General features: G+C 39.3%; 1 protein-coding gene across 1 annotated transcript in view; it reads left to right on the top strand.

The window, feature by feature from the left end:
- KIAA1328 (KIAA1328 ortholog) overlaps positions 1-25,825 on the top strand; it is a 419,817-nt gene that overhangs the window by 317,404 nt on the left and 76,588 nt on the right. Inside the window, exon 10 of the mRNA XM_010849781.1 lies at positions 12,773-12,954. Coding sequence (XP_010848083.1) covers positions 12,773-12,954 — 182 coding nt within the window. The remainder of the gene's footprint in view (positions 1-12,772; positions 12,955-25,825) is intronic.

Here is a 25,825-nt window from a genome sequence, read left to right as displayed (position 1 = left end):
AATATATGACTAAATATGTGTGTAATAGTAATGTGTGACTAAACTTTCATGGTAAATAAGTTCCCTAGTTTGCTTAGTTTTTATTTTCAAATGCTTTTCTTACATTTAATGATATAATCATATGGCTTTGCATCTTTATTCTTTTAATGTGACAATTTACATGGATTTCTAATGTTAAGCCAACATTTTATTTTAGAAAAATACTCATTTGTCCATTATGTAGTACCTTTTATATATTGCTGCATTTGATGTGCTATTATTTTGTTGAGGATTTTTGTGTCTGTGTCCATGAGGGATACCAGTTTGTAATATTACTTTATTGTAATAACTTAATAACCTTTTGGTATCACATAGTAACATGAAATGAGTTGAGAAGAGTTCCCTCCTCTTTTAGTTACTGAAAGCTTGTATAAAATTAGTAATATTTCTTCCTTAAATATGATAAAAGATACCAGTTATCTGATCAGTTTTCTTTGTAGGGATGTTTTGATTATGAATTCAATTCTTTAGATATGAGGCTATTCATATATTTCCTGTTTCTTCTTGAGTCAGTTTTAACAAGTTGTTTCTTTCAAGAGATATGTGCGTCTCATTTCATCTTAACTATTGAATATGGTGGCATAAAGTTGTTCATGAGATAGCCTTAATATTCTTTTACTATCTGTACCATCTACAGGGATATCTACAGTGATATCCCCTCTCTGATTGATGATATTCATAAGTTTTTTCTTTTTCTTAGTTTGTCTTGGATTAGGAGTGTATCAGTTTTATTATAACTTTCAAAAGGCTAGCTTTTATGTTTTTATTATTGTGTATTTCATGGAGTTCTACTCTTCATTGTTTCCTTTTTTATACTTGCCTTATATCTAGTTTGCTCTTATTTTTCTAGCTGTGTAAAATGGAATAGTATATCATTGACTTTTTTTTTTTTTTTTTGGCCATGCTTTGTGACATGCAGAATCTTAGTTCCCTGACCAGGGATCATACCCTTGCCTCTACTTTGGGAGCATGAAATCTTAACCACTGGATCACCAGGAAAGTCCCATTATGTCACTGACTTTAAACTTTTCTTCTTTTCTAGAAGAAGAATTTAAGCACTTACCTTCTGTATCCCTCAAACCTTAATAGGTTATATTTTTGTTGTCATTTATTTCAAAATGCATATTAATTTCTCTTGTGAATTTTTGACCCATGAGTTATTTGGAGTATGTTCGAAAACTTCCAAATACTTCATACTTTTCTAGATACCTTGTATTTTGGTTTTAATTTAGCTCCATTGTGGTTACATATTCTATAGGTGTTTATCCTTTTGCAATGTATTAAATTTTATTTTTTGATTCAACATCTGATTTGTCTTGGTCAATATTCCAAGTGTACCTTTAAACATTTATATTCTGCTATTGAGTCATAATGTTCTATACATGAAAATTAAATTGATGAATAGTGTTATTCAGATCTTCTGTAGCCTACTAAATTTTTGTCTTCTTGTTTCTATCAGTTGATAACAATCTCTAAATATAATGGTGCATTTCTCTATCTTTTCCTTTCTCTTATGAGTTTTCTATGTGTATTTTGTAACTGTTTTAGATAATGCATATTACTTAATGTTATATGTGTCTAATGATTTACCCCCTTTAATCATGATGATATATTTTAATGATGAAATATTTCTCTTATATTTGGTTCTACTCTTTTACCTAACGTCTGCTTTATTTGAGATCCTACAACCACTGTAGCCTTCCATGTGTACTGTTTGCTTGGCTTGCCTCCTTCCATCCTCTGTGTCACCCTATTTACCCTTATACATTTAAAGTATGACTCTTGTAAACAATATGTGGCTTGGGCTTTGCATTTTTCTGTAGCCTAACAATCTTCCTTCTATTTGATGTGAATGTTTAATTCACTTTAATTATTGATACTATTGGATTTCCTTCCTGCTAATCATATCTATTCTCTGTTCCTCTGTTTTTTCTTTTCTATTTTTTTGGGGAGGGAAAAGGGAGAATAGTAATCTTTTTCAATTTTTAACAATTTCTCTATTATTTCATTAGCTATAGCTCTTTGATTTCCTTTAGTGACTTCTATAGGGATTAAAGCTCAACATTCAGAAAATGAAGACCATGGCATCTGGTCCCATCACTTCATGGGAAATAGATGGGGAAACGGTGGAAACAGTGTCTGACTTTATTTTTCTGGGCTCCATAATCACTACAGATGGTGACTGCAGCCATGAAATTAAAAGACGCTTACTCCTTGGAAGAAAAGTTATGACCAACCTAGATAGCATATTCAAAAGCAGAGACATTACTTTGCCAACAAAGGTTCGTCTAGTCAAGGCTATGGTTTTTCCTGTGGTCATGTATGGATGTGAGAGTTGGACAGTGAAGAAGGCTGACCACCGAAGAATTGATGCTTTTGAACTGTGGTGTTGGAGAAGACTCTTGAGAGTCCCTTGGAGTGCAAGGAGATCCAACCAGTCCATTCTGAAGGAGATCAGCCCTGGGATTTTGTTGGAAGGAATGATGCTAAAGCTGAAACTCCAGTACTTTGGCCACCTCATGCGAAGAGTTGACTCATTGGAAAAGACTCTGATGCTGGGAGGGATTGAGGGCAGGAGGAGAAGGGGACGACAGAGGATGAGATGGCTGGATGGCATCACTGACTCGATGGACGTAAGTCTGAGTGGACTCCGGGAGTTCGTGATGGACAGGGAGGCCTGGTGTGCTGTGATTCATGGGGTTGCAAAGACTCGGACACGACTGAGCGACTGATCTGATCTGATAGGGATTATAATATGCTTTCCTAATTTATTATAGTCTATATAATACTAACATTGTATCATTTTATGTAGACTAAAGAACTTTTATATTATATATTTATCTCTCCATTCTTTGTGATATTATTGTCATATATATTACAGCTCAGTGTATTATAAATTCTCTTCTTTAAACGTGCATTTACCTTTTAATGGGGCTTCCTAGTTGGCGCTAGTGATAAAGAACCCACTTGCCAATGCATGAGACACAAGAGATGTGGATTTGATCCCTGGGTGGGGGAGATCCCCTGGAGAAGGAAATGGCAACCCACTCCAGTATTCTTGCCTGGAGAATCCCATGGATAGAGTAGCTTTGCAGGCTACAGTCCATGGGGTCACAGAGAGCTGGACACAACTGAAATTAGTTAGCATCCACACAAATATCTTTTAATGACATTAAGGGAAGAATGAGAAAATACAGAGTTTTATATTTATTCACATATGTCCTATCTCTGATGCTCTTCATTTCATAGATCCAGGTTTCTAACTGATTCTTTCAACCTGAAAAACATATTGTTTCTTGTTGTGTAGGTCTGCTAACAGCACATTTTCCCTGTTTTTGTTTATCTGAAAAATGTTATTTCTCCTTCCTTTTTTTGAAGAATATTTTCATGAGATACAGAATTCTAAGATGAAATTTTGGGTTTTCTTATTTCTTGGTTTTTAGCACTGTGAAGATATTGTCTACTATCTTCTGGCTTTCATTGTTCTTATGAGAAGTTAGCTGTCAAAATCATTGTTTTGTATGTAATTGGAATTTTATCTGGTCATTTGCAATTGTCTTTGTCTTTGGTTTTCAACAGTTTGGCTGTGATCTGTGGGTCAACATTTTTCATCATATTTGGGAAATAGTCTGCCATTATTTGTTTAACATACTATTTTAAATATTTTTTCTACTTCATTTTCTCTCTCTTCTCCTTCTGCAACTTCAGTAATATTTGTTAGGCAGCTTAATATTGCTTCTAAGATCTCTGTTGTTGTTGTTCAGTCGCTAAGTCGTGTCTAACTCTGCAACCCCATGGACTATAGCATGCCAGGCTTTCCTGTCCTTCACTATCTCCCTGAGTTTGCTCAAACTCATGTCCATTGAGTTGGTGATGCCATCCAACCATCTCAATCTCTATTGCCCCCTTCTTCTCCTGCTCTCAATCTTTCCCAGCATCAGGGTCCTTTCCAATGAGTCAGCTCTTTCACATCAGGTGGCCAAAGTATTGGAGCTTCAGCTTCAGCATCAGTCCTTCCAATGAGTATTCAGGATTAATTTCCTTTAGGATTGACTGGTTTGGTCTCCTTGGAGTCCAAGAGACTCTCAAGAGTCTCCTACAACACCACAATCCGAAAGCATGAATTCTTCACTGCTCAACCTTCTTTATGGTCCAACTCTCACATCCGTACATGACTACTCAAAAAACCATAGCCTTGACTGTATGGACCTTTGTAGGCAAAGTGATGTCTCTGCTTTTTAATGTGCTGTCTAGGTTTGCCATAGCTTTTCTTCCAAGGAAGAAGACTTTCTCACTGCAGAGGTAGCCCAGTGAGAACTTAGTATAGAGAGTGCCTGTACAAAGATGTGTTAGTGGAAATACCCAGAACAGTGTTGTGGTGATTGGCAGGGGAGGGATGGCTAGGGATTATGGCAGTGGTGATGGAATATAGTCCTCTTTTCATACAAGAGGACTAATTAAGTAAATAATTGTATTAAGGAAATGGTAGCCAAGTTTCTTATCTGTTACAGAATGGAGTTACATATATGGAAAGGTAAAAGCCTGAAATGAACCCTGTTGGTTTGGGGTTTGAATTGGAGATACTAGTGTAAACTCATAATTCTCAATGTTTACCTCGATACATAAATTAATACATAAGTACATACATACATGCATATAGTCTCTTACTCTATGAGAACTGAGGAGCAGTAATAATCCGATCCTATCAGCTTTAAAAAAAAACTAAAAGATATTAATATCAGATCTCCTTGAAGAAATGGCTGATTCCATAACTGAGCCAGGAATTGGACAATATAGCAATTATTTAGACATGGAAGGACTGGTACCTAAACTGGCCACTGGAGAAAGGAAGAAAAGATTTCATACGTGTCTGTTTCCCTATTCTATCTTCTAAATCAGGGACTTGTCCTTCAAGTTTTGTTAAATGACTCATGCCAAAATTTGAGTAATTTGTATTGATTTTCTCTCTTGTGCTTTCATTCTCTTAAAAATCTATCTTCCCTTCCCTAATTTTCCTCACACCATAACACCCCTTTCCTTCCTCTGCCCACCAGCATTTCGTAAAGGTGCCTTACAGAACCCCTGTCTCACAGACATTAAACTCTTCTCATCCTCAGCCTTTTCACATGCAAGAAATGATTTCTCCCATTCTTGGCCATAGTTTAGTGATTTTCAGTACTTGCTGGACAGTGGAATTACCTGTGATGCTTTAAAGGAGGAGAGAGGGAGGCATGCCATGTGACTCACTCCAGACAGATTCATTCCATTTCTAAGAGTGGGAAGGATAGCCCATCACTCTTCTAAAATGTTTCCCAGATAATTTGAACTGTGTATCATGCTGTGAATCACTGCCTCAGTTTGGCATCTTTTCTGAGCATGCTGCTTTCCAGGCCATTTTCTCTGTCACCTCTGGCAAACCACACAGACTATAGTACCAGCATTTCCTGTCTTCCTCATTCCAGTACCTCAAACTTTTTTTTTTTAAGCTCACAGTTTGTTTGTTTTTAATTGAACCAACATCTCAAACTTTTAACTATAATTTTCTCTGCAGCAAGCCTCCTCTATGCGAATCTCAGGGTATCTGGTCTTACAACCCATTCTTCCTTTTCTTTGTTTTCTATCATCATCTCAGAAGTTGACATCCACTCAAAGTCGCCCCCCGCGACATCTCCTAACCCCATCCTGTGTGATTCCAGTATCTGTGTGGTTGATCTCTGTTGCCATAGTTAAGGAGATTTGTCTTCCACACTTCACTCCAGTTTTCTTTAGCCATGCCATCCATGGCCATGTCCAGAACTTGTTCTCCCCTCCTGCGTTTCCATCACAGAAATCTCTGACTGGTACTCCCTTTATACTCCACCTCTTTCCCCTGAGTCTAGTCATGTTTTCGTTTCTCACATAGACTATACCAAAAGTTTTGTTTGCTTTTCTTGTTGTTTTGTTTTGTCTTTGTTTTACCTTACAGAGACATCTAAATCCTTCACTTCTCCCCTTTTTGCCAGTCTTTCAGTCCCCTCTTTGTCTTCCTTTTTTCTCCATGTACACTCTAGACCAAACGGTTGGCCTAAACTCTTCTTTTATCAGTATACAAATTTCCCTTGACCTCTGGTGTGAAGCACCCTCCACGTAGAATCCTAACCCTGGATCAAGCTCTCAGGCTGCTTTCTCTGCTTTTACATCTATGCCCCTGAGCCCCAAAGCAAATCTACAATTTCTAAGCCTGTTAGGCTGTCAACATGGTGGGACAATGTTATTGTTGTTCTTGGTCGTTTTACCTTGAATTCCCTCAATACTGGCTCTAAAACACTATTTTTCTCTTCAGTACCCATTTCTTTCACTCACAGGAATGAATGCCTTCCTCCTTCACAGGCAAAATTGAAAGTAAAGCGCGTACTTTCTCAACTCTGTCTCTCTCAACTCCGCCACCCTAAAGTCAGTCAGCCAATAAGCAAAAAGCTGCAGGGTTGTTGATCCATCCGTTCTCTTGAACTACCTTTCCAGATGTTTTGTAGACACCTCAAGCTACATGTAATCCCCGCCCCCCACCACCACCTTCTCTCTACTGCTTATCCACCCAAATTCTGCCATTCATTCTCAAGTCACTCCTCTGTCTCGCTCTTCACATTCAGACACTTATCAAATTCTACCAATTTTAAATCCTAAATATATTTTAAAAGTTGCCTCCTTCCCATTTCTACCACTTCTCTATTACAGACTCGCACCATCTCTCATCAGAGCTGTTTCAGCCACCTTTGCACTCATCCAATCCATTCTCTAACCTGTGCCAGGGTAATTTTTCATAAATTCAAGTTGGAGCATGTCATTTTTCTCTCCTTAGAGCCCTTTAATGACTCCGTCTTGCTGACAAGATAAAGTTCAAGCCCCATGACATGAAAAACCAAACCTTTCATGACCTTACCCTTCCCGTCTGTCTTGCTTCACCCTCCACTTGTGCATACCCAATACCCACACTTGATGCTATAACAGTACCAAACTTTTTAAGTTGCCCAAAATATATTATGAAGTTTTGATACTTAGTATATTCGTTAATACCATTTCCTTCTAATACTGTATCTTTTCCATCCTACTGTCCTTCCTTGTGTGTGTGTGTTAGTCACTCAGTCATGTCCAACTCTTTGTGACCCCCTGGACTATAGCCTGCCAGGCTCCTCTGCTCATGGAATTTTCCAGGCAAGAATACTGGAGTAGGTTGCTATTCCCTTTTCCAGGGGATCTTCCCGACCCAGGTATTGAACCCAGGTCTCCTGCATTGCAGGTAGATTCTTTACTATCTGAGTACCAGGGAAGTCCTTCCTTATCCCCTGCTTATCCACCAAGATTTAGTTTGAATGCTTCAGGAATTTCTTTTCAGTCATGCAATTAGAGTTAAATGCCCTGCCTTTGTGCCCCCATAAACACCATGCTGTGAAAAGCTCCTGGAGAGATAGGAGTACCAGACCATCTCATCTGTCTCCTGAGAAACCATCTTACCTGTCTCCAGGTTTCTTTTCAAGAAGCAACAGTTAGAATCTTGTATGGAGCAATTGATTTGTTCAAGATCAAGAAAGGAGAACCACAGGACTGTCTGCTGTCACCCCGTTTGTTTAATCTATACACTGAGCACATCATGAGAAATGCCAGGCTGGATGAGTTACAAGCTGGAATCAAGATAGGTGGATAGAAACATCACCAACTTTAAATATGCAGATGATATCACTCCAATGGCAGAAAGTGAAGAGGAACTAAAGAACCTCTTGAGCGTGAAGGAGGAGAGTGAAAGAACCAGCTTGAGACTAAGTATTAAAAAAACTAAGATCATGGCATCCAGCCCCATTACTGCATGGCAAATAGGAGAAAAGGTGAAAGTAGTGACAGATTTCCTCTTCATGGGATCCACAATCACTGCAGATGGTGATGCAGACATGAAATCGGAAGACTGTTGCTTCTTGGCAGCAAAGTGATGACAAACCTAGACAGTGTGTTGAAAAGCAGAGACATGACTCTGTCAACAAAGGTCCATATAGTCAAGGCTGCGGTCTTCCCAGTGGTCACATACAGCTGTAAAAGCTGGACCATAAAGAAGGCAGAATGCCAAAGAATTGATACCTTCGAACTATGGTGCTGGAGAAGACTCCTGAAAGTCTCTTGGACAGCAAGGAGATCAAAGCAGTCAATCTTCAAGGAGCTCAACTGTGAATATTCACTGGAAGGACTGATGCTGAAGCTGACGCTCCAGTATTTTGGTCATCTGATGCAAACAGATGACTCATTGGAAAAGTCCTTGATGATGGGAAAGATTGAGGGCAGAAGGAGAAGAGGGCATCAGAGAATGAGATGCCGAGATGACATCACTAATGAACATGAACTTGGGCAAACTCCGGAAGATGGTGAGGGACAGGGAGGCCTAGCATGCTGCAGTCCGTGGGGTCACATGGGATCACGTGACTGGGTGACTGAGCAACAACAACAACAAACAGCATGCATATTCCTGAATCATAGCATGTATCATATCATATCAAAAATTATCTGTTTTGTGTTTCCCCATCAGTCCAGTAGTTAAGACTCCATACTTGGAATGCAGGGGGCATGAGTTTGATCTCTGGTTGGGAAAGTTGTGTGTGCCGCACAGCATGACCTCCCCCAAAAAAAGCATATGTCTTCATGTCTGTCTCCACCAATAAAATCACGTTGAGAACAGGATCCCGGTCTTGCTTGTGTTTGTACCCCCAGCACCTAGCACAGAACAAGGCCCCAGTAAATGTTTGTTTTCCATAAATGCCAGCCCTAGCCCCATTGCATATATATGTATGTCCTCAATAAATATCTGATGAATATATAAATGAATGACTTGGCAATTTATTGAAGAGGAATAAGGAAAGCAGATTTTGAAACAGCTGAGGTTTTTCATCTTAGTAACAAGGAGGATGGTGATACATTAAATGAGAATGGAAACAGAGAGGAACTAGTTTCAAGATAAAGATTATTTATTGCTTTAACATGAGTTGGTTTTTGGAGTGGTTGGAAAAGACATCCCTTCACAGTTTTTTGACAGTTTCTGGAACAGGTCAACAGTTTTGGAGAGCATTGTGGGCGAGATGAATCTATCTATAAGTCATAATTGAAGGAAGATACGATGATGTGGCCAGGATCGCTCAGAGAAAGAGAAAAAAGACGAGGACAGGATCATCAGGAATGTCTGCATTTCAGAGAGGGAAGTAGAAGTATCCCAGTAAAAGAACTGAGCAACAGCCTCCTAGAACTAGAAAACCGATCAAGATGTCTGTCCTGAACTCCAAGGGAATAAGTTTTAAGAAAGGAGTCAGTTGTCAGGAGTCACATGACAATATGGTCTTGTAACAAACAGAAAATGCCACTAGACTTGTTCTCTAAAATATAGCTTTAGTAGGCATGTCTATTAAAATTATTTTCTAGAAGCTTGACAAAGGAGAGAGATTATAGTAATACAAGGAAGATTGTGAAAGTTTTTGTTTTATAATTACAAATATACATGCATTTTGTAAGAAATTTAAGTATTCAGAAAAATATAAATTATAGAAATCTTTCCCTTGGTAACTCTGTTTCTACTTCTCTGGTTTGTTATTTATCCACCCAGAACTTAAAAAATATTTTTGTATATTTTTTTACAAAAATGAGATCACAGTATACCTTCTTTTATTGCAAATTGCTTTTTTCTAACTGTATACTATGTCATGAAGTTTATTCACAGTGGTGTAGAGAACTACCTCATTCTTTTTTTCTCTTTTTTCATTTATTTATTTTTTTTAATTGAGGTATAGTTGATTTACAATATTGTATTAGTTCAGCTGTGTGACATAGTGATTCAAAATTTTTATAGATTATGTTTCATCTAAAAGTGAACTGAAATGAAAGTCACTCAGTCGTGTCCAAGTCTTTGCAACCCCATGGACTATACAGTCCATGGAATTCTCCAGGCCAGAATACTGGAATGGGTAGCCTTTCCCTTCTCCAGGGGATCTTCCCAACCCAGGGATCAAACCCAGGTCTCCTGCATTGCAGATGGATTCTGAGCCACAAGGGAAGCCCAAGTTATTTGTAAAATAGTGATTATATTTCCACCAACTATCTCTCATTTGGTGGGTTGTCTTTTGTTTCTTCAGTGGTTTATTTTGCTGTACAAAAGCTTTTAAGTTTAATTGCTGTTGTTGTTTAGTCACCAAGTCATGTCTGACTCTTTTGCAACCCCGTTGACTGTAGCCCATCAGGCTCCTCTGTCCGTGAGCAAGCAAGAATACTGGAGTGGGTTGCCATTTCCTCCTCCAGGGATAAGTTTAATTAGGTCCCACTTTCTTATTTTTGTTTTTATTTTCTTTGCTTAAGAGACAGATCCAAAAAAAAAAAAAATATTGCTACAGTTTATGTCAAAGATCATTCTGCCTGTTTTCTTCTAGGAGTTTTTGTATATAGAGTGAGAGACTTTCCTAATTCTGCTGTCGTTTATGTAATCTGTGGGGTAACTGCTTAAAAGTACAGTTGTAAGAGGGTAGGTGCACTTTTATCTTGTAGTGACACATCACTCACCAAAGGGTTATCCCAATTTGCAGTTTCCCCAGGACTATAATAAAATCCTCGTGCCCACACTTTCTCTGACACTGAGTATTACTGTAACTTTCCCACTTAAGGGAGCAGTTTTTGGATTTAGGTTTAGGTTTTGATTTTTAATGAAACATCCAGTCTTATTTGTAATCCTGGGAAAGCACAGAGAAGTTTGTAAGCGATAAGAAAAGGAGATGACTGGCGGCTGTAGTCACAGAGGGCATGGGTCAAATGGTAGCAAGAGCATGAGTGAAAGGCATGATTTTCTTTTGAGGTTTTTTATAACTGTATTTTTGCTTTTGGCTGTGCTGGGTCTTTGTTGCTGCACAGGCTTTTCTCGAGTTGTGACAAGCAGGCACTGGTCTCTAGTTGTGGCGTGCAGGTTTCTCACTGCAGTGGCTTCTCGACGCAGAGCATAGGCTCAGGAGTTGTGGTGCTCGGGCTTAGTTGCTGCACGGCATGTGGAATCTTCCTGGATCAGGGATCAAACCAGTGTCTCCTTCATTGACAGGCAAATTCTTTACCACTGAACCACCAGGGAAGCCCCCTCTTCAGAGATGTTAAAAGAAGAATAGTAGATGGGTAAATTTGGAAGTAAATGAAAGAAGAAAATTCTTGTTTAATCATCTTTATTTCAGAGAAATTAGAATCCAGGTTCCTGGGATGGGATTTGGAATAAAGGTACAGACAAACCTCTGTGTAAAATGGAAGGAGGATTCAGTATTGGGAATGATCAACACTGGCTAGTATTGGGAGCGTGAGTGACCCGAGAATGTATGACTTAGGGAAATCCACTAGTCTTGGTGATGTTAACTTTACTGTAAGAACAAGTAGAGATGTAGTTGTTGAATTTGCCAGGATTTGGGACTTCTGGGTTGAGGTAAATTTATCTTACATTCACAATGATGTAGTTTTATTCTGCCTATCTTCCTGCCGCATGAAAAGAAGTTTTATGAGCTAAGATACACGTCCATTGGCAGGTCAATAAGGAAAAGTGACCCTTGGGTTCTGGTAAAAAAAATTTAAGCTCCTAAATTTAATACACTGCTTTATGCCCATATAAAACCATACTGCTAACAGTTTTAGTTTCTTTATACCACTCTGAACATAAAGCTATGTAATATATGGACTTTTATTAATAAATTATGGTGTGAGCAAACATTACGAAAATTTCTGATCCACACAAAACAAGCCCAGTGACTCTGATGGGTTTATGTCATTTGAATCCTGGTCAAGGGCCTCGTGGAATTCATAATGGATCCAGTAATACTCCATCAACTTGTTCTAGTCTAGGGATTGCCTCTCCTTCTGGGAAGTTTAAACATTCTAGTTTTTAGAATATTACTCTTTGAATAAATTCTTTTTCTTCATTTTAATTTCCACATTGTTTATGGTCATAGGCAAGACAAAACGAAAGTATCACGAGATTGCGGTGAGCTTCATGATAGTTAGAAGGAAGGGACTGGTAGAGTAGTAAGAGATGCACATCATGATAACATTTCTCTCTAAAAAATAAAATGTTCCAAGAGGAATTGTGCTAATGGTGGGAGCATATTTTACTAGAGAGAAAAACACATGCATGTGTGTTTATTTTCATTAAAATTTCTTTTACTCCATACTTGCCTTGTTGACTTTATAATGAAATTATATGAGGACAGAGACCAATTCTCCCACATGCATTATAGTACTATTCCTCATATACTCTGAGTACATAATAAATACCATAACAATCAAAAACGAGAAACACAAATGCATTTTGAAGCAAACTGGTGATATTTTAATCCATTATGTTCATTTTTAGTACTCAGAAACATTTTAGTTATGCAAGTCTTGTTTTAGCACACTTTTTATTTCTACAGATACTCTGGTTCTTAGTCATAGTCTGTGGCTTTATTAGCAGTTTCATGAGTCTGACTCTTATTTCCCCAACTCCAAATATAAACTTTTGAGGATAAGAACCACAACTCCAGAGTTGTTTTGGCAGGACACAGAACAGGTCTTCAGTAAAATTTTTAAATTATATATCAATAAAAAAATAAGAAAAAGTTTCTACTGCCATGAATTGCATTTCAACTCATGCTAAATTTATATGCTTTTTTTGTGTGATCCATTCCCCCTTCTGTGCTCTCTATAGCTCATTCATGTTTATTCTTTTCAGTTTATTGAAATCAGAGTGTGATGACTGGACACTTGGAACATCACCGTCCAGCAAAAAGTGCCAAGACTCCACTAACAGTGGAGCAAGTAGAAGGGATAAGAAGACAGTTGGGTTTCAGTCACAGATGGAAGATGATGCCCTGTGGACAAGTCAGAAGAAAGATGCATGTCGATCCCAAAGAGGTGAGCTCAGCATCTGCAGTAGCAAAATGGGAAGCTTTGGGGGCCAGGTTGCTAGTGGTTGCTAGCCATCAACTCCAGATGGTTTCCTGTAACCCTGGAGCAAGAGTTAAGCGTGTTACAAACCAGCATGCACCTGCAAGGCCACAGGTGGCACGTCTCCTGGATCAGTGAATTGCATCAACAGTTCTCTTAGAGGACTCACGAGAAACTGTCTAATGTGTCCCTCTTTTTGCAAGCAGCCAACTGTAAGAATTATTCAGCAGTAAATATGGTCATCAGTTCAGTTCAGTTCAGTTCAGTCGCTCAGTCGTGTCTGACTCTTTGCGACCCCATGAATCTCAGCACACCAGGCCTCCCTGTCCATCACCAACTCCCGGAGCTTACTCAAACTCATGTCTATCAAGTCGGTGATGCCATCGAGCCATCTCATCCTCTGTCATCCCCTTCTCCTCCTGCCCCCAATCCCTCCCAGCATCAGGGTCTTTTCCAGTGAGTCAACTCTTTGCATGAGGTGGCCAAAGTACTGGAGTTTCAGCTTTAGCATGGTCATAGACACAAAATAATACTTAAAATGAATAAAGAGGACCAGAAATTTAACATAAATCTTTGCTGGGAAAGTAAACTCTAACAACTGCAATTAATCCTCAATTAACTGGAAATATGAGGAGGGTGGAAGAGAGGTCATTGTGGCTAAAACAGAACCTCATAAGTTAAGCCTGTATTGCCTAGCAGTCTTTGAAGTACCAGTAATACTTTCTATTTTATATGTGGTAGATATTTTAAAAGAAATCAGTTATAAATAACTATATGGAATATTAAGTGAAGCAGTTAAATTTAATTTCATGTCCCAGTTGTTTCTGAAGTGGCTTTTGGTTTAATCTCTCCTGGAATCATTAAAGGAAGGACTCTGGGACAGAATGGAACAAGTCTGAGCTTCATTGGTCAGAAGATGTGCAGAAAGCAAAGGGCCCCAAAAGGTCTCAGAGCCCACTTCTGTTCACTCCTCTTTCCCAGACATCTTTCTTGCCTGTTCACAACCATTAACCTCAATTTCCTCCTTGTTTACCTCTTTTTACTGGGCTAGCTAGCACTGTCCACTGCTAGTGTTAACCAACCAATTTCTCATAATCTCTCTAGTCACTCTCACATCTATTTATTTAAGAATTGTACAGTGCTTTATGAGGTCTTCCTGGGGCTTCCCTGGTGACTTAGATGGTAAAGAATCTACTTGCAATTCAGAAGACCTGGGTTCAATCTCTAGGTTGGGAAGATCCCCTGGAAAAGGAAATGGCAACCCACTGTAATATTCTAGTCTGGAGAATTCCATGGACAGAAGAACTGCAGTCCATGGGGTTGCAAAGAGTCAGGCACCACTGAGCAACTAATACTTTACTTTTATGAGATCTTATAGGTATACTACTCCCTGCCTTTCCTCATCAACTGCCAGCTTTGTCACGTTTTTGGTTTTAATTATGATTAATCTAGAAACCATTTAGTCCTCTCCCAGATAATTAAAAGAAGGTAATTAGTCCAAGTTTCAAAAGGGAGACTATCCACAGTTTGAAAAAAGAGCAAAGGTACATTTCATTTGATATAGGACAAAAGTTCTGCATACCTCTACTGTTTTAGGACAACTTAGAACAACTCTTGTCTTTTTAGACTTTGCTACCAGAAACAGAAATGAAACTGAGGAGACTTTGTATCTGAGATGGAATCTTATCTACTTTGTCTATTAGTCATCCTTCAGAGATGGGACATTCTTACTTTTGGCTTCTTCTGTTCTGAGTCACTGCACTTTGGAGAGTGGAGAACCAATCGAAATCGCTGTGGCGGTTACACTGCAAGGCTCAACATAGTCTTCTGTTAAACTGACAACAAACTTGTGTTGTGTGTCGGCACTAAAATAAAATAGCAATATGAGAAAAATTTAGTGTAATAGCAAAGGGACAAATAACTTGTGTTATTGGCTGAGACCACAGCAACATTAGAAAGCTGCAATTGAGAAGGCACTTTGAGAAAAGGTGTCATCAGGCCAGCCCCGCTGTGGAGGTTAATCTCTCCCAGGCCCAGCTACAGAAGCCGGAAGTCTACAAAGGGCTTGTGCCCACCCCCAAAAAAATCAATTTCTAATTTGAAACAAAATCATTTTTGACTAACGGATTCAGAACCCATTACTTTTTGCTGTGTAGTCTGCTGACATTTCAGCACTTTCTGTTGTGCACAATGAATCCTAATAGTCATTTTATAATGTTACTAGACCAATCAATTTAACCAAGAGAAAGCTGTTACAATTCTGCAGTTTCCAGGCACAGTTCACTCATGGTTTTATTTTTTTCATTACTCTTTTTTTTCCTTCCCCCTTTTTTGAGGGGTTGTGGGGGAGGATTATTGCATTATAGTGAGAAAAATAGAAAATTTTTCATCTTTTTAAAAGAGTTCTGCTTCAAGGTATTCACAGCAATTATTAACTTTTTCTTCTACTCGCAAGAAATGCTGTCTTGTATTTTTCCCTTCTTTTATTCTAATATGGAGAGAAAAGCACAATGATGGTATAGCTGATCACTGAGGAGCTGAAGTTGCCCCTTGGAGCTGCTCTGCCCGTTGCAGGGCTGGTGGTACACACAGATCACAGTACAGGGCAAGGTTGTTGCACTGGCATTTGCAGTGAGAGACGGACTTTCCCCAGGTGTGCTGTGGCAGGATCAGACACCCTGTTTAGCATAAGGCCAACGACCTAACACTAATTGCCTAAGTTACACTGCTGGGTTTAGCATCTCCTTAATTGCTTTCCCCCTTTAGCGTGTCTGAATTTTTAAACATATTATTCTTCTCTTTCATATCCTTTGTTACTTTTGTTGTCCTTTAATCATTAAGTACTACATAGAACATTTACTGCAGGACCATTAATCTTTATTATCAGTCTCTTACTCCCTTACCTCTTCTATCCGCCTCACCATTCTGTCAACTTTATTAATACCAAACACGTTCAAAAAAAAAAAAAAAAGGCCTGATTCTTATCTCAAGAAATAACCTTGTGATTGTGAAAATATCAGTACAGTACAGTATTGTCAGAATTATGCTTGAGATGTAAATTGTTTTTCAATCATCAATGCTTGGAATGTTCTTAGTTGCCTTTATTGAGCTCTGTGGAACAAGGAGACTTACTATGGAAAATCCAGACTTGAATCAAGAACTTTTAAGCTGGCAGAGGCCAACACAATATTGTAAAGCAATTATCTTCCAATTAAAAAAAATCATAATTTAAGAAAAAGAACTTTTAAGCCAAAAGCATAAATTTAAAAATACCCACTCTTCATTCTTCTTTTTTCCTCCCTACTCAGCAGTGTTTTTATTCTTTCCTAGCTTGCCTAGACCCTCTCCTTCCTGAACAATCACTGATTCTCATTCCTGAATCAGGCTGGAAAGCCATTCCAAAGCCCAGTACTACATTTAGAGTTAGCTCCTGTTTGTTTCTCTGTCATCAATTTCTCACTCCCCTTAACACTTTGAGAGAGTTTGAGAAAAGCTGAACCTAGACTGACTGTGATTTTCATTCTGTATGTCCTCTAACTGATATGGATAAGAGGCTTATGGAAACTTCCTGTTGGGAAAGACTGACTGGAGGAAACTGGGTCTTGTTCTAATGGATCTTGTTCTAAATCTTTAATCCAATTTTCTGCTGATGGGCAAGGCTGTGTTCCCTCCCTGTTTGACCTGAGACCAAACTATGGTGGAGGTAATTAAGATAATGGCGCCCTCCTTCAAAAGGTCCGGTGCACCCACTGTCTCACTCAGTGCCCCTGACCCTGCCAGCAGGCCACCACCAACCCACGCCTCCCAAGAGACTCCTGGACACTCACAGGCAAGTCTGGGTCAGTATCTTGTGGGGACACTGCTCCTTTCTCCTGGGTCCTGGTGTGCACAAGGTTTTGTTTGTGCCCTCCAAGAGTCTGTTTCCCCAGTCCTGTTTAAGTTCTGTAATCAAATCCTGGTGGCCTCCAAAGTCAAATTCCCTGGAGGTTCTCAGTCCCTTTGCCAGATCCCCAGGTTGGGAAATCTGTTGTGGGTCCTAGAACTTCCTTAACAGTGCAAGAATTTCTTTGGTATAATTGTTCTGCAGTTTGTGGGTTGTCTGCTCGGCGGCTCTATGGTGGGGTTAATGGTGACCTCCTCCAAGAGGGTTTATGCCACAGGCTGTGTGACCCAGGTAGCTGCACCCAGAGCCCCTGCCCCTGCAGCAGGCCAATACTGACCCATACCTCCACAGGAGACACTCAAACTCAGTTCTGGCAGTTTGAAAAATCAGGAGAATACCAGAAAAACATCTACTTCTGCTTTATTGATTACACCAAAGCCTTTAACTGTGTAGATCACAAGCACCTGTGGAAAATTCTTCAAGAGATGGGAATACCAGAACACCTTACCTGGTTCCTGAGAAGTCAGTATACAGGTCAAGAAGCAACAGTTAGAACCAGACATGAAACAATGGACTGGTTCAGAATTGGGAAAGGAGTACATCAAGGCTATATTTTGTCACCCTGCTTATTTAATGTATATGCAGAGTACATCATGCAAAATGCCAGGCTGGATGAAGCTCAAGCTGGAATCAAGATTGCCAGGAGGAGTATCAATATCCTCAGATATGCAGATTACACCAGCCTTATGGCAGAAAGTAAAGAGAAACTAAAGAGCCTCTTGATGAAGGTGAAAGAGGAGAGTGAAGAAGCTGGCTTAAAACTCAACATTCAAAAACCTAAGATCGTGCTGTCCAGTCCCCTCACTTACTTCATGGCAAATAGATGGGAAACAATGGAAACAGTGACAGACTTTATTTTTGGTGGGCTCCAAAATCACTGCAGATGGTGACTGCAGCCATGAAATTAAAAGACGCTTGCTCCTTGGAAGAAAAGATGTGACAAACCTGGACAACATATTTAAAAGCAAAAACATTATTTTGCCAACAAAGGTCCATCTAGTCAAAGCTATGGTTTTTCCAGTGATCATGTATAGATGTGAGACTTGGACTATAAAGAAAGCTGAGCGCCAAAGAATTGATGCTTTTGAACTGTGGTATTGGAAAAGACTCTTGAGAGTCCCTTGGACTGCAAGGAGACCCAACTAGTCCATCCTAAAGGAAATCAGTCTTGAATGTTCACTGGAAGGACTCATGCTGAGGCTGAAACTCCAATACTTTGGCCACCTGATGCAAAGAACTGACTCCTTGGAAAAGACCCTGATGCTGGGAAAGATTGAAGGCAGGAAGAGAAGGGGACGACAGAGGATGAGATGGTTGGATGGCATCACTGACTCAATGGTCATGAGTTTGAGCAAGTTCTGAGAGTTAATGATGGACAGGGAAGCCTGGTGTGCTACAGTCCATGGGGTCACAAAGAGTCAGACAGGACTGAGCAACTGAACTGAACTGAACCTAGAGTAAATTGGATTTACCTGATGATATTGACTGTGACCTGCGTTTTGTCTCTCAAGTTTTTTAGTTTATATAATATACAGCAGCTGTCACTGGTTGAGACTCTCTGAGAGACTCCCAAACACAGTTTTCTTTTACTGGAAGTGAAGGAGTAATCCCAAGTGAGGAATAATCTCTGAAGTTCCTAGTTCTCCCTCTAAGTAAGCCCATGCTTGCAATGATCTAAGTGTTCTTTGCAATCTATGTTGGATTAATATAGAGGTCCTGATTTTAAAAAAAAAGCAAGTGGGATTATCTAAAGTACAGAAACAATTTCCATCTTGCCCCTAAAGAGCATTTATTTATGTTTCTTTTATTATTAGCATTATTATTATATGTCTAATCATTAGAAGGAATGCCACAATATCTTACTCCTGGTTCCCAGTAGTCTGAGATAACAAATTTGTTAAAACTTGATACTTTGATCATCAGAACACAGAAGACAAGCATACTGCAGAGCTATGAATAAATGTAACCACGTATATTGAATCATCCTGCCTAGCCCACTCAGAAAAGAAATTCAATCACAAGAGACCAACATTCAGAGCCGAAGTAGCTATGTATTGAATAGTCTCTTAAGCCAGAGGCTCTACATTGCCTATCCTCTGCGATAGAAGTATCTCAAAATACTACATAATTTACTTACTTATCATGTATGTTTTGTGTCTTCTCCCAAGAGCATATAAGCACTCCTTATGTTCACCATTGTTTCCATGTCTCCTTGAATGTTGCTTAACACATGGTAGACGCTCATAATGTATTTGTTTAATGAATTAATATATTATAGTTGACCCTTAAACTACTCAGGGTTGAGCTGCCAGAATCCCCTTACATGTCGAATCCTTTCAGGAGTAAATACTGCAATTCTACACAGTCTTTGGTTGGTTGAATCTATAAATGTGGAAGAACTGCCTGTACCGAGGGCCACCTCTAAGTTATACTTGGATTAACCCCCACGTTCTTCAAAGGTCAACTGTATATATATTAGTTTTCTTTTCTGTGTCCTTGCCTTATTTTTCCACAACAAGGATCTAATCAATGAGATCTTTGACCTCAGTGCCTACAATGATTTAGTGGTTTAAGAAGTGTACGTGCTGGTCCCTTTAAAGCCCTTATGTTGATTGATTGGTAATATCAGAGATATCAGTGAAGAAGGGGTCTTAAAAACACTGCTTGAAAGCCAAGAATACTATGGGTTTTTCTTCAGTTTCTTTTATTCTAATTGAGATTTAATTTTTGTACAATAAAATTGCATAGGACTGAAGAGTACAGTTTGATAAACCTTGACACTTATATATACCCACATGGTTAAGAAATAGCACATTTCCATTATTCATGAAAGCTTCCTTGTGTTCCTTTCCAGTCATTCCCCGTGAGGCCTCTCTCCTTGGTTTGCACGTGGCTGCCTTTTCAGTGTGTCCTCACATGCCCTGTTTGCTGTGAATGTGCATCCTTGGTGTGTCTCCCTTTTCTTATAAGGACAGAGTCTTACTGGATTATGGGCCACCCATATGACTTCATTTGACCTTCATTACCTCTTTAAAAGAGCTTCCCTGGCGGCTCAGATGGTAAAGAATCCATCTGCAATGTGGGAGGCCTGAGTTCAATCCCTGGGTTGGGAAGATCCCCTGGAGGAGGGCATGGCAACCCACTCCAGTATTCTTGCCCAGAGAATCCCCACTGACAGAGGAGCCTGGCGGGCTACAGTCCATAGGGATCACAAATAGTCAGACACGTCTGAGAGACTAAGCACACAGCACATACCTCTTTAAAGGCCCTGTCTTCAAATATAGTCACATTCTGAGCTGTACTGGGGGTTAGGACTTCTGCATTTGAATTGCCCAGGGCGGTGGGGTGGGGCTGAAAGCACAATTCAGTCCATAACAGTTACTCTCTTTCCAATCTTTTCATGCCTTTTACTTCTTATTTCACTGTCCTTTCTAGGATTCTATTAACAGTGTAGAATAAAATGGTAAAAGTGGACTTATGCCTTGTTCCCAGTGTCACAGGGAAGGCAGACTGTCTTTCACCATTAAGTACGATTTAAATGTAGGCTTTCCGTAAATGCCCTTTATCAGGTTAAGAAAGTTTCCTCCTCATTTGCTGAGAGCCTTTATGGTAATGAGTGTTGAATTTCATCAAGTCTTTTTTTTCCTGCACCTATTGAGATGATCATGTGTTTTCTTCCTTATTCTGTTAACGTGATGAATTACACTGATTGGGAGATATTGGTGCATAACGTCCTTTTTTTTTTTTTTTTGGTAATGACCTTGTCAGGTTTTGGTATTAGAGTTATGCTAGCATCATGAATGAATCAGGAGCAGGTCAGCAAGATGGCAGCATAGGGACTTCCAGGAGCTTATCCCTCCCCAGAAACACTGAAAAACCTGGCACATACTGTCAGAACCCACATTACCAAAGCTCTGGAAGATGGTGAATGATTTATGGAAACCAAGCAAATGCTTAACTGGGAAAAAGGCCACTGAACCATGGTAGGAGAACTTTACAAAGTTTTAATTTATGTTCACCCTACTCCCTTCTACAGCATAGCAGCAGTCTTACAGATGACAGCCGAGTTCCAGGTGTGAACTGGTCCCAGAGGAAGCAGACCTTATTCTCAAGGAGTTGTGTTTATCTGTTTCATCCTGTCTGTGGATTTCCCAAAGGGCTGATACATGGAGATCTCCTTTGTTTTTCCTACGTGTAAACTTTTTCAAGACAAAGAAGCAGCTGTATGTAGGACATGCCTTGAAAACATTGAAAGCCAAATGAAAACACCACTGCCACCTGGGGTAAAAAATAACAGTTGAGACAAACAATAGACAACTAAAAGCCAACACACCTCGGTGAAATGGATTCACCTAGGAATGGATTCATTCCTAAAAATACACAAAGTACCAAAACTGACCTAAGAAAAGCAAAACATCTGAATAAACCTGTTAGCAAATAGATTAAACCAGTAATCACAAAGCTCCCAACAAAAGCAAGCTCAAAATTGGATGGCTTCACTGCTGAATTGTATCAAATAGTAAAGAAGAATTAAGACAAATCTTTTTCAGACTCTTCCCAAAAATATAGCAGAGGAAGCATTATTCTGCAAGCAAAGTCAAAGACATCACAAGAAAACTATAGACAAAAATCCATTGTGAATATAGATGAAAATATCCTCAACAAAATAATAGCGAACTGAATGCAGCAGCATATTAAAAGAATTATATATCATGATCAAATAGGATTTAGCCCAAGAATTCATCATACAGGTGGTTTATCATATTAAAAGGTATTTCATAATAAAAATACCATAGTAATAAAAATAAAAAATATGATCATGTTAACACAGAAAAATCATTTGACAAAATCTGACACTCCATGATAAAAACAATAATAAAATAGGAGTAGAAGGAAACTTCTTCAACATAATGAGGGACATCTATGAAAAGCCCACAGCTAATGTCATATTCAGTCGTGAAAGACTTCCCTCTAAGATCAAGAACAAGCCAAGTATTCCCACTTTTGCCACTTCTATTCAACATTTTACTGGAAGTTTTCTATTTTTTAAGAAGACATATAAAAATTAGGCAAGATAAAGAAAACATACTCAAATTGGAAAGGAAGAATTTAAACTGCATTAGCAGATGACATGATTTTATATAGAGAATATCCTAGAGAATGCAAAAAAGAAAAAACTACTAGAACTAATTGCACCAAAGCTGTTAGAGCTAATAAATGAATTTAACAGAGTTTCAGAATAGAATTTAGCACAAAAATCTATTGTATTTGTATACACTAGTAATGACCTCAGAGAAGGCAATGGCACCCCACTCCAGTACTCTTGCCTGGAAAATCCCTTGGGCAGAGGAGCCTGGTGGGCTGCAGTCCATGGGGTCACGAAGAGTTGGACACGACTGAGCGATTTCACTTTCACTTTTCACTTTCATGCATTGGACAAGGAAATGGCAACCCACTCCAGTACTCTTGCCTGGAGAATCCCAGGGACGGGGAAGCCTGGTGGGCTGCCATCTATGGGGTCGCACAGAGTCGGACACGACTGAAGCAACTTAGCAGCAGCAGCAGCAGTAATGAACTACTGAAAAGGAGTAAGAAAACAATTCCATTTATAACAGCATCAAAACAATAAAATACCTAGCAATAAATTTAACCAAGATTGCAAGACTTGTACACTGAACAGTTGCAAGAGATCAAATTGCCAACATCCATTGGATCATAGAAAAAGCAAGGGAATTCCAGAAAAACATCTACTTCTGCTTTTTGACTATGCTAAACCCTTTGACTATGTGGATCAAAAACAAACTGTGAAAAATTCTTGAAGATATGGGAATACCAGACCACTTGAAGTCTCTTGAGAAACCTGTATGCAGGTCAAGAAGCAACAGAATTGGACATGGAACAACAGACTGGTTCAAAATTGGGAAAGGAGTACAACAAGGCTATGTATTGTCACCCTGTTTATACAGCTTATATGCAGAGTACACCATACAAAATGCCAGACTAGATAAAGCTCAGCTGGAATCAAGATTTCCAGGATAAATATCAGCAACCTCAGATATACAGATAATACCACTCTAAAGGCAGAAAGAGAAGAGGAACTAAAGAGCCTCTCGATGAAGGTGAAAGAGAATGAAAAAGCTGGCTTAAAACTCAACATTTAAAACACTACAATCATGGCATCTGGTCCCATCACTTCATGGCAAATTGGAGGGGAAAAAGTGAAAGCAGTGACAGATTATGTTTTCTTGAGCTCCAAAATCACTGCAGATGGTGACTGCAGCCATGAGGTTAAAAGACACTTGCTCCTTGGGAAAGAAAGCTATGAAAAACCTGGACAGCCTATTAAAAAGCAAAGACATCACTTTTCCGATAAAGGTCCAAATAGTCAAAGCTATGCTTTTTCCAGTAGTCATGTACGGATATGAGAGTTGGACCACAAAGAATACTGAGTACCAAAGAATTGATGCTTTCGAAGTGTGGTGCTGGAGAAGACTGTTGAGAGTCCCTTGGACTGCAAGGAGATCAAACCACTCAATCCTAAAGGAAATCAACCCTGAGTATTCATTGGAATACTTTGCCCACCTAGTGCAAAGAACCAACTCATTGGAAAAGACCCTGATGCTGGGAAAGATTGAAGGCAAAAGGAGTTGTGGGCAACAGAAAATGAGATAGATAAATAGCATCACTGATTCAGTGGACATCATTCTGAGCAAACTCTGGGAGATAATGAAGGACAGGGGACTCTGGCATGCTGCAGTCCATGGGATCACAAAAAGCCAGACACGACTTAGCAACTGAACAACAATAACAGCAAATCAAAGAGTTTAGTAAAGTCTGTATATAAAGTTAATATATAGAAGAAATCCCTTGCATTCCTATATACTAAAAATGAAAAATCAGAGAAAATAAGGAAACAATCGTGTTCACCATTGCAACAAAAAGAATAAAATACCTTGGAATAAAACTACCTAAGGAGACAAAATGTGGTCCACTGGAGAAGGGAATAGCAAACCACTTCAGTATTCTTGCTTTGAGAACCCCATGAACAGTATGAAAAGGCGAAAGATAGGATACTGAAAGAGGAACTCCCCAGGTCCGTAGGTGCCCACTATGCTACTGGAGATCAGTGGAGAAATAACTCCAGAAAGAATGAAGGGATGGAGCCAAAGCAAGAACAAAACCCAGTTGTGGATGTGACTGGTGATAGAAGCCAGGTCCAGTGCTGTAAAGAGCAATATTGCATAGGAACCTGGAATGTTAGGTCCATGAAACAAGGCAAATTGGAAGTCGTCAAACAGGAGATGGCAAGAGTGAATGTCGACATTCTAGGAATCAGCGAACTTATTTGGCAAAACTAATACAATATCGTAAAGTTTAAAAATAAAATAAAATTTAAAAAGTAAAATAAAATAAAATGGACTGGAATGGGTGAATTTAATTCAGATGACCATTATATCTACTGCTGTGGGCAGGAATCCCTCAGAAGAAATGGAGTAGCCATCATGGTCAACAAAAGAGTCTGTAATGCAGTACTTGGATGCAATCTCAAAAACAACAGAATGATCTCTGTTCATTTCCAAGGCAAACCATTCAATATCACAGTAATCCAAGTCTGTGCCCCAGCCAGTAACACTGAAGAAGCTGAAGTTGAATGATTCTATGAAGACCTACAAGACCTTTTAGAAATAACACCCAAAAAGATGTCCTTTTCATTATAGAGGACTAGAATGCAAAAGTAGGAAGTCAAGAAATACCTGGACTAACAGGCAAATTTGGCCTTGGAATACATAATGAAGCAGGGCAAAGACTAATAGAGTTTTGCCAAGAGAACGCACTGGTCATAGCAAACACCCTCTTCCAACAACACAAGAGAAGACTCTACACGTGGACATCACCAGATGGTCAACACCAAAATCATATTGATTACATTCTTTGCAGCCAAAGATGGAGAAGCTCTATACAGTCAACAAAAACAAGACCAGGAGCTGACTGTGGCTCAGATCATGAACTCCTTATTGCCAAATTCAGACTTAAATTGAAGAAAGTAGGGAAAGCCACTAGACTATTCAGGTATGACCTAAATCAAATCCCTTATGATTATACAGTGGAAGTGAGAAATAGATTTAAGGGACTAGATCTGATAGATAGAGTGCCTGATGAACTATGGACGGAGGTTCGTGACATGGTACAGGAGACAGGGATCAAGACCATCCCCATGGAAAAGAAATGCAGAAAAGCAAAATGGCTGTCTGGGGAGGCCTTACAAATAGCTGTGAAAAGAAGAGAAGCAAAAAGCAAAGGAGAAAAGGAAAGATATTCCCATCTGAATGCAGAGTTCCAAAGAATAGCAAGAAGAGATAAGAAAGCCTTCCTCAGTGATCAATGGAAAGAAATAGAGGAAAACAACAGAATAGGAAAGACTAGAGATCTCTTCAAGAAAATTAGAGATACCAAGGAAACATTTCATGCAAAGATGGGCTCGATAAAGGACAGAAATGGTATGGACCTAACAGAAGCAGAAGATATTAAGAAGAGGTGGCAGGAATACACAGAAGAACTGTACAAAAGAGATCTTCATGACCAAGATAATGACAATGGTATGATCACTGACCTAGAGCCAGACATCCTGGAATGTGAACTCAAGTGGGCCTTAGAAAGCATCACTACGAACAAAGCTAGTGGGGGTAATGGAATTGCAGTTGAGCTATTTCAAATCCTGAAAGATGATGCTGTGAAAATGCTGCACTCAATATGCCAGCAAATTTGGAAAACTCAGCAGTGGCCACAGGACTGGAAAAGGTCAGTTTTCATTCCAATCCCAAAGAAAGGCAATGCCAAAGAAAGCTCAAACTACCACACAGTTGCACTCATCTCACACGCTAGTAAAGTAATACT

The sequence above is a fragment of the Bison bison genome, unplaced genomic scaffold, assembly GCF_000754665.1.
Source record: "Bison bison bison isolate TAMUID 2011002044 unplaced genomic scaffold, Bison_UMD1.0 scf7180017864286, whole genome shotgun sequence".
NCBI lineage: Eukaryota > Metazoa > Chordata > Mammalia > Artiodactyla > Bovidae > Bison > Bison bison.
The sequence above is the reverse complement of the archived record's forward strand: the minus strand, read 5'-3'. Positions and strand labels throughout refer to the sequence as shown.